The sequence below is a fragment of the Psammomys obesus genome, unplaced genomic scaffold (assembly GCF_907164565.1).
Source record: "Psammomys obesus unplaced genomic scaffold, mPsaObe1.curated_primary_1811, whole genome shotgun sequence".
NCBI lineage: Eukaryota > Metazoa > Chordata > Mammalia > Rodentia > Muridae > Psammomys > Psammomys obesus.
Window position 1 is genome coordinate 7,966,626 of NW_026587556.1, and position 9,732 is coordinate 7,976,357.

General features: G+C 44.1%; 1 protein-coding gene across 1 annotated transcript in view; it reads left to right on the forward strand.

Annotated features, from left to right (window-relative positions):
• Vps41 (VPS41 subunit of HOPS complex) overlaps positions 1 to 9,396 on the forward strand; it is a 159,792-nt gene extending 150,396 nt beyond the window's left edge. The window contains exons 26-29 of the mRNA XM_055603954.1: positions 5,444 to 5,543; positions 5,647 to 5,691; positions 7,077 to 7,156; positions 8,707 to 9,396. Of these exons, the coding sequence (XP_055459929.1) occupies positions 5,444 to 5,543; positions 5,647 to 5,691; positions 7,077 to 7,156; positions 8,707 to 8,787 (306 nt within the window). The 3' untranslated portion in view covers positions 8,788 to 9,396. The remainder of the gene's footprint in view (positions 1 to 5,443; positions 5,544 to 5,646; positions 5,692 to 7,076; positions 7,157 to 8,706) is intronic.
• The last annotated feature ends 336 nt before the right edge of the window (positions 9,397 to 9,732 follow it).

Sequence of the window (9,732 nt, forward strand, 5' to 3'; positions counted from 1 at the left end):
TGTGTGTGTGTGTGTGTGTGTGTGTGTGTGTGTGTGTGTGTGTGTGTATGTGGGGGGTCTGCTAATTTTCATTAGTGGCCACTTGTTTATGTACTGTGTCTAAGCAACCTATTGGATCATCATAAAAATATCCTGGGTCTCTGTGGACCCTTTTTCTTTTTTTTTTTTTATAATTATTTATTTTTTATTATTATTAGTTACATTTTATTAACTTTGTATCCCAGCTGTATCCCGCTCCCTCATTTCCTCCCAAACCCTCCCTCCCTCAACTCCTCCCTGCCCCTTTCCAATTCCACTGATTGGGGAGGACCTCCTCCCCTTTCATCTGACCCTGTTTTATCAGGTGTCTTCAGGACTGGCTGCAAAGTCCTCCTCTGTGGCCTAGCAGGGCTGCTCCTCCCTTGAGGGGTGGGGAGGTCAAAGAGCCTGCCATTGAGTTCCTGTCAGAAATAGTCCCTGTTCCTCTTCCTATGGGAAACCAATTGGTTACTGAGCTACCACGGGCTTCATCCTGGGTAGCAGAGGTTCTAGGTTATATCCATACATGGTCCTTGGTGGAGTGTCAGTCTCAGAAAAGACCCCTGTGCCCAGATATATTTGGCTGTGGAACCTTTTTCAACTCCCAGGTTTCTCACAGACCCACTTTTTTTTTTTCATTGTATTTGTCTTTATTTTTTTGTTTCATAAAGCTATAATTTGTTATTGTTTATAATAATAATGCAACCCCATAAGTCCCCCAAATCTGAGGGAAGTATCAACAGACTCATGAATTTCCAAGAATCCTGTGTGTGAGGTAGGGTGCAATGTGAAGTGCAGACACGAAGAAAAGCCTTCCAACGTAAAGGTCCTATGTCACTGGTGTGCTGCTGTACACCTGCTCAGTGACCTTTTTGAATAGACTATGCCTGGAGGGCGCAGGATTCTTTAAGGGAGACTATACTGCAGTGTTTTGAAATAATTTGGCCGACATCTGTTAATTGAAAAAGAGGAAAATAGTGGTGGTGAAACTTGAGCAACTTCCTTTTTTCCTTTTTTTTATTTACTTTACATCTCAAGGGTGCCCCCTTCTTCCACTCCCCCTAGCTCCCCCTTTTTGCATTTTCCCCTTCCTCTCTCCCTTTTTCCCCAGAAAAGAGGAGCTGCCTCCCCCTGTATAAACCTTCCCCAGTACATCAGTTTCCATAAGGACTAAGAGTATCTTCATCCCCTAAGGCCAGGCAAGACAGCCCTGCCAGGGGGAAGTGACCCAAAAGCAGGCAATAGAGTCCATGTTAGAAACCACCCCCACTCCCTCCACTCACCAGGTAACCCATATGAAGACCAAGCTACCCATTAGCTACATGTGTACAGGGGGCCTAGCTCCGCATGATATAGGCTTCTGATGTTACCATTTCATACTTTCTAACGTAACAGCTCTCTTTAACTGAAAGTTAACAGAATTGAGCATGTTCACTGCCTCAGGTACAGGTGAAGTTAGGGAAATAGAAGCCAGCACTTTGGCCAGTAACCCCTTTGTTTTTGCTGGTCTTATTTTTCCCCTCTCTGTATAGCCTTGGCTATTCTGAACTCAATTTGTAGGCAAGGCTGGCCTGGAACTCAGAGATCTGCCTGTCTCTGCCTCCCTGAGCCCTGGGATTAAAGGGGTGTGCCACCACACCATGCTGTTTTTGCTAGTCTTATTTAACAGACATTTTAAGTGCCTAATGTGCCTATAATTAGCACCAGCTCCACAGCTCAGAGTAGAAGACTGGCGCTCCAAAAGGTTAATGATGTGCTGTTGTGGGAAGATACAGAACTAGTTTTAAACTCAGGCCCTCAGAGTGAATGCCATGCCATTTTCATCCAGGACTGCATTAGCTCTAACAATCCCTAAAATATCTGCCAGGTTTGACCACTTCCTGGCTCTTCCAATATAGGAACACTTCAAGGGCAGCAAGCCTACTTATTCCTAAAGAGGCAGGAGGTGTGGGCCCCTAGCCCTGAGCCTCATGAGCCCTGAGTCCCTGTCGTGAGCAGAGGCCTGAGCCTGTGCAGGTCAGCAAGTGATGTGCAGTGAGGCCTCTTTCCCCGGCTGCCCTCCAGTCATCTCCAGGGCCACAGACCTGCACCAACATTTGCTGCAGTTCTCCTGTGGCTTGCTACTTAAAACAGAAGACACAAATCAATTTAGAGACATTAATAACTTTCTTGCTTGTCTTTTTTGGGAGGAGGGAGCACAAATCTCTTTTTCACTCATATTATCTAACCTCTCTGTTTTTTTCTAAGATGGTTTCTAAACTTGCAAATCCCTAAAATAAGCTTTTAAGACCGAACAGATTTTTTTATTGTTTACAAATTATTTTAGTTTGATCTTATCACCACATGTAAGTGACACAGGTGGCCTATGCAAGCCACCATCGCTTTCTTGATCTCTTTAGTTCATAGATACTTTGTGCTTATTGAGTTGAATACAGTCGTGATTTTAAGTTTTTTAAAACTGAAAAGACCTTTGAGTTTATCTTTCCCAGTTCCTCTCTATACTTCGTCATGTTTGGTAATAAGCAAACAAGAGCAAAGCTTTCCAAGTAGAACTGACATCCCAGAACACCAATGACCATGACCAGGCTGGAAGTGAGAAAAACCATGGGGGCATGGAAGCCAGGTAGCCTGCAGCCATTTGCATTCTAAGGACAAATACATGCAAAATGAATAAGGCAATGCCAGCAAAATCCCAGTATTGAAAGTCTTTTCAAATATAAACTGCAGAAACTTGGCAGTTTTTCTAGCACATTCCCCACAACAGCTGTTTCTAAGGAGCCATAATGATTTCTCTGATTTGTGATTCTTAATTGCTTTGTGAAATATCTGTGAAGCTGGAGTTTTCCTTTTACTTTGGTATTATTATCCATGTTTATGTGCTGTAAAGGAATCAAAAAGAAAATGTGGAGCAAGTCTGGGGTCTCATGGGAGTTGTCAACACCATAAGTATGTTCTCATTTAACTTTCCCACTGAATATGGACCATTGATTGTACAGATATAGCTTGTATCTTTAAAACAAATGATGAAGGGAAGTGAAGAGGAACAAGGGTAGTTGAAAGGATGTGGGAAAAAGCTGTTCCTTAAATGTGGATAATCTCGGGCGATTAGAAGGACCTTCTATAAGGGAGATTTCTAAAAAGATAATATTGTTCCTTCTGAGTAATGTCAATAATGTTTCCTGAGGTAGAAACAGTGTTATGAAGTTGAAGAAAGGCAGTATTTTTTCTTGGGCAGAGCTCTTAATCCAGAGCATCACTAAGCCAGGTTGATAATAGTGAGACTCGTACTGACCAGATGGTGAAGGTTCATAGATACAAAGCTGTTTCCGGTAGACCATAGGCCTGTCCCTTTAAGACCCCCATCACTCGGAGAGGCTAGCCCCCACAGCCTGCATGCTCTCCCTGGGACAGTTAAGCATTCTGTGCTGTGACTTTACAGCTCCTAATTTACATGTCCTATCCTGGTATCAGGCTCCTCCATGTTTCTGTCACAGAGGCCCAATCCAAACTGAATCATGTAGTGATCTTCCGCAACCTCCCCAAAGGAAATAAGAGTCAGATGCTCTCCTGTGTTTAGGGATTTTTATTATTCTTTTCTGACCACAGCCCCATCCCATGCATGAAGGGAAGCACCTTCTTCCTCTTGAGACTCCGTTCATGTTGTTGTCATTCATTCATGGAGTGAACTGACCCTTTCTGAAACTTATCCCCTCACAGCGCCTGTGGTCACAGTGCCCTTTTCCTCGGTGAAGTCCATACATGAACCAACCTCACCTCTTTGCTTTCTTCTGTTTAACAGTTCAAACTGATTTTCATTTCTGAAAGTGACCTCAGAGGGAAGCCAGCACAGAAAAGAGAATGTTTGCACAGCAGTGTGCTGTTTATCTTCGTTCACTGGCCTCCCCTGGTTGCCTGAAACTATTTACATACTAAGCCAAAAACATTAATTTTTTTCCCCCAGAGGACTTTCAATTTTTGGTAACTACCTTCCCAGATCATGTCAGTGACACTTAGAATTTTTTCATATTTCTTCTGGTGCAGAGCCTTGGATTTTGATCAAATTAGGCAGAAAGTATCACAGAAATGTTTTTTTCTCATGGGTTCTTGACTCTGACATTTTTCCCAGAAAGTACTTCCTATGAACAGGGAGCATAGTCATTGGGCTTTGCTGCTTTCTCTGCAACTGTGGCCTGTGTCTGTTCCATAGCTGAGCTCTCCATCCATTCCTGCCAAGAAATATACCCTAGACAGTGTCCCCATGCTTCCTGAGCCCTGTTTGGAGGGGCTGAAACTGAGCTTAGTGGTTTGATGTTGGAGGCCAGAATACTCACTGAAAAATTTTCTGAAAGTTTTCCAGCATCAATATTTTTGTAGATAACTTTCTTGGTGTATTGTTTTTTCCTCTTCTTTCTGTATGCTGTAATGATTTCTGTTAAAACCTTAATGTCTTTTTTAAAGAAAACAAAAAAAAAGTTACATTTCTAGTAGAATCTGACAGGGAAGGTAAATCTAAGCTATGAGTTAACACACCTATAAACCTAGCATTTGGGAGGTTGGGGGCGGGAAGATCCCTGTCTAGTGAGACACATTTTTATAAAAAGGGTAAAAAAGGAGGAGAGGCCCCCCATAAGTAGTATCAAAATAAACGTGAGCATAGTCACAACCAAACACTGGAAGTGACAGGGATAGAACTGTAATCATCAGTTCTGGTCCTGAATGTGCCCTGTCACGTGATTGGGGCCAGTGGCTAGCTAGAGTCACCCAGAGCTGATGCCCTTGGGCTCTGTCCTTGGGCCATTGTGTGTGGTTGCCATGGAGGGCCCTGGTTACTCTCCCTGCCTCCTATTTCCAGTGTTGTGAATTTACACTTGAGGAAGAAAATGGCACATCTTGGTTTAGAACTGAAAGTGACATCACTGTGAAGAAAGCCAAGGCGCACTGACTAGAGCACATCCAGTGACCACAGCACAGGCAGGCACATTTCTCATGTACTACTGCCTTGCTCTTGCTGGCCTCAGTGCATTTGTCAGAGTCGATGGGTTTACTAAATGAGAAGATAGCTTTGGAATGACAAGTCTTCCTTCTGTGCAAAAATCTGAAGGTTGGAGTCTGTGAGTCATTTAAGAACCAAAGTGCCGGCAAACAACCATGATCCTCCATGGCAACCACATGCAAAGTACAGAAGCCCGTGAGATAACAATAGAATTTTAGTTCAGGGTCTTGGCAAGACTTTGGAATTTGTATTTGATTTTACTAACACCACAGTGTGGTCATAAAGCAAATAAATTGCCAAGAAAAATGCTGGCTTACTTGACAGGGTTTGGCAGACAAAAGAACCATGTCTCTGACGTTTTCTGATTCCTCAGTTATACACTCCCAATACTTGGGTTACTAAATGGTCTTTCTTTTTAAACATGTATATTAGATTCTACTTCGGGAAGGCTGCAAGAAAATCCTCGTAGCTGATTCGTTGTCATTGCTGAAAAAAATGCACCGGACCCAAATGAAAGGCGTTCTGGTTGATGGTGAGTAAAGCTGAGAGAACATTCAGAACCATGTTCTGTGCTTTCCAGAGAGGCCAAGCAAATGGAAATGTGCCTAACTTTTAATGTGTGTGTTTTCTTACAGAAGAGAATATCTGTGAGTCATGCCTTTCTCCCATCCTCCCACCAGGTAAGATGCTTAAAAGGGAAGTCATTTCCAAAACACGTGCTCATGGTGAGTGGAATTAAGATTCTTGAAGTTAGCAATTAATGCCTGCAGATTATATGGCTTCACAGTTAAGGATTTCAGCCCTTCCTTGCTTCTGTGAATGCTGCTGCTGCTGACAAAGCAGGGAGTATCAGCATCTGGGAGCTTTGAAAGAACCCCTAGTGCTGGCCCTGCCATGGATTAGAGTCCTGGAGTGTGGCCTGAGAGCCAGTACTTCCAACAAGGTGATGCTAATGGGCCTATTTAGGTGTGGTTCTTTGAGAATCTTCAAAAGTAAAGCAACACCAGACAAAAACTTAACCGTCCATCCACATATTTCTGTTCTAAGCGAAAAGGCCCATATGGGTATCCAGGGACAGATAATGAATGCCCTCATCTTCACTGTAGATCTGGTTCCCCAGACCATCTTCCATCTTAATGGAAACAGTACTCAGCATCGAATTTGACTGACTCACTAAAGGATAGAAGCTTCTGTCCTTTCTTGGTAGATGGTCATAATAATAAAATGTTCTATATCCAAAGATCCTTCAAACATGAGAAAAGCAAACTCATAGTTTGAAAGTAGAAACCAGGGTACTGTAAAATGCAAATTCAGCATGGAAAAGCACAAAAGTGTGGCTGCTCACAGATGCCCGGTGTTAGGACCTGTGTTAAGACCTTGTTAGGAACTGATGTTAGAACTGTGCGTTCCGTACCATAGGAGCATGGGAAGTCATTGCCCACAAGCTCTGTTCCTGAGGGAGCAGGTTTGCGCTTTCAGTGCTTCTGTAAACCACAAGCTTTAGGTGGTGTTCCGGTGGAAAGAGGCCAGGGATGCCCTGTGAAGATCCATCTTCCGCTTCTCCTGTGGTGGGCACTAGGTCCTACCAGAACTAAACTGGCCACACCATAAAAGCAGATGAGAGGACTGACCAAACAGAAGTGTAGGAAATGCAGAAAGCCTGGGTTCCTGACCCAGCTCTGCCTCTGTCCTCTTGGCAAAGATAAGGTGAACTGAAAAACATTTGCTCAAGCTACATACTTATTTCAGTACATGGCAGTTGGAATTGTGGTCAGGACACATAGAGACACATACATTCTAGTTTTTCAAATAAATATCACCATATTTGCTATGAAACTGTCCTGCATTTGTCATCTTGGTAACATGCTGAGGCCAAGAAAGTAGATTATAAATTGTAGTTGATAGCAAGGTGATTTTAATACTGGCTCTGTGCTTGGGCCTTCGCCCCCTCCAGATGCGTCTGTAAGGACACCTCCTCAGAGGAGGCCTGCTGCTGGGAAATTTACTCAACCATTTTCCGGTCTGCCTGTTACACTGAGTTCTCCTCCTTCTCCACCCCTTGCAGATGCTGCAAAGCCCTTCAGTGTGGTGGTCTTCCATTGCCGGCACATGTTCCACAAGGAGTGCCTACCCATGCCAAGCATGGTAAGTTCTCAGCCATCACCTGTCAGCCAAAAAGAAACAGACATAGAGCAACCACGACTGGACCTGACCATCCTTATAGCTCTCGCTTCCTTAATTCTAATAGACAAATTGGTTCTGTGTGTCTGGCTGACTCCCTGGGTTCTGCATTCATGGATTGAGTCAACCTTGCATCCACAATACTGGAGAAAGCCTGCATTGTGCTAAATGTGTACACTTTTCCTTTTTTGTATTTATTCCATAAACAAAACAGTGCATACTATACAGCATTATCTTGTATTCCATATTGTAAGCAACCGGAGATGTTTTAAATATATGGGGATTATGCATAGGTTATGTGCCTTTGCATGTAAAGGTGTTCTAGCTTGCTTTTTTTGTTACTTTCATAAAACACTAACAAAACCCAACTTGGGCAGGAAAAAGTTCATTTGCTTACAAGTTACAGCCCATCATGGAGGGAAGTCAAGGCAGGAGCTAGCAAAAAGAACTGAAGCAGAGACCATGGAAGAACATGGCAGCTTGTGTGTCCAGTCTGCTTTCTCACAGAGCCTTGGGCCGCCTGCTGCCTGGTGCGCTAACTGCAGGGCTTGACCCTCCCACATCAATTACTAACTAAAGAAATGCCCTCACACACTAGCCTACAGGCCAGTGTAATAGAGGCAGTTCCCCACTGAGGTTCCCTTTCCTCTGATGGTGGAACTCATGTCAAGTTGAGGGTAAGTTTTTTCAAAAAAAAAACTAACCAGAACAGAAGGAATTTAGTATCTGTGGATTCTGGTATCTGAAGGGGGTCCTGGAATCCTCTGGGGTCAACTGTCTTTTTTTTTTTTTTTTTTTATCTCATTGATGTATAGTTTACTTTTCAAGTGTGAGGTTTACAGTATACTATAAATAAAATAAAAGCATACCCACTTGAGGGAACCCACACTTTTGAGCTGATGGCTCCTGGGTGTGCTGTGTGGTAGGAAACACTTGAAATTAGTGGAGTTTTCTCCGCCTGCCTTTTGTGGCATGCTGCTGTTACCCCAGGCTACCCAAAGCTGGTTCTGCCCTGGTGACCCCCCTTTCTGCATTGGTGTATACATGTTCATGTGTTTGTACATACACATAGGTCAGATGACTACCTAAGATGCCACTACTCAGGACATGTCCTCTTTGTAACGGGGTCTTCTTGCTGGGACTGAGGGCTCACTGAGTAGTCTAGGCTGCCTGACAAGAGCCCAAGGATTCACTTGTCTACACGTGCCAGCACTGAGATTACAAGCATTTGCCTCCACATCTGTCTTTGCTTTTCAAACAAAAGTTCTAAGCCTTGAACTCAGGTCCTAATGCTTCTACTTTTCCAACTGAGCCATCTCCCCATGCTCTCTGGTGCCCTTTGAGTTGCAGAGTAACAGAAGAATGAATCCTGTCTGAGCCAAAAAAGCCTTCTACAGAGCAAGGAATGATGCTTCATCGCTTCAGAGCCCTTGACTCCCTGAATGATGCTAAGTCATCTTTCTGACTGTGAAAGTAGACAGCTTTTTTAACACATGCTTTCTAATTCTCTTCAGAGTGCTCCTGCACAGTATTGCAACATCTGCAGTGCTAAGAACCGCGGACCTGGAGGTGCCATCCTGGACATGAAGAAGTAGCCCTGCCTGCTCGCCAGCTGCCCTTTGCCGCTCTGCTCCAGGGGCTGTTGGGCCACAGCAGCTGTGTTGACACCACCTATTCAGGAATGTTTTCAGGGATACCCTGTGCTCCACATCAGTTGTCTTTCTAGACTTACCCTCCGGAAGCTTCTTCTTGTCACTGATGAAGAAGTCAAGGCTGTTCCAGTGCCGTGAAACATTTGGAGTCATAGTCAATATTTCATGATTTGTTTATTTGGCTCATTTAGTTAGCAAATGAAAACCCAAGGCTCAGAGTTCCAGATGACTTTGTTAGCTCTTCATCACGCCACCAGGCATGAAGTGCAGTGCTGAGAACATCACCAGCTGCAGTCAGCCAAAAGCTTTGCTGGTAATAATTCCAGCATTCCTGGTTTCACTGTTAATGTTATCAGCTGTGGTTAGCTTCCTAATACGCAATTAGTGAAAGACTGAAAACTGTCACTCATTCAGTGACATATGGGAACAGCATTAGCTGATGCCCTGCAGCTTTCTGTTTGCTACTTCCATGCCCTGCGTTCTGACTAGTGGAGTTATCTGACCCCATCAGGCACACAGTGTTTGTTGAATGAATAAATGCTGTCTTTCTCACTGTGAAACTTTTATTGTGTTGCAAGCAGACCAGTACCCTTGAAGGAATAGAGGTGAGTTTTGGCACCTTAGTACCTGAGGAGCTGTGGTTGATAAGTTGGGAGGAAGCCAGTGACCCTGCCAGAGCTAAGTGGGAGGTTCAGATGGCAGTGACAGACTAAAGATGTGCTCACTGTCTGAGGAAGGGTGGGGGTGTGCTCAGTGTCTGAGGAAGGGTAAGAGTGTGCTCAGTGTCTGAGGAGGGGTAAGAGTGTGCTCAGTGTCTGAGGAAGGGTAAGAGTGTGCTCAGTGTCTGAGGAGGGGTGGGGGTGTGCTCAGTGTCTGAGGATGGTAGAG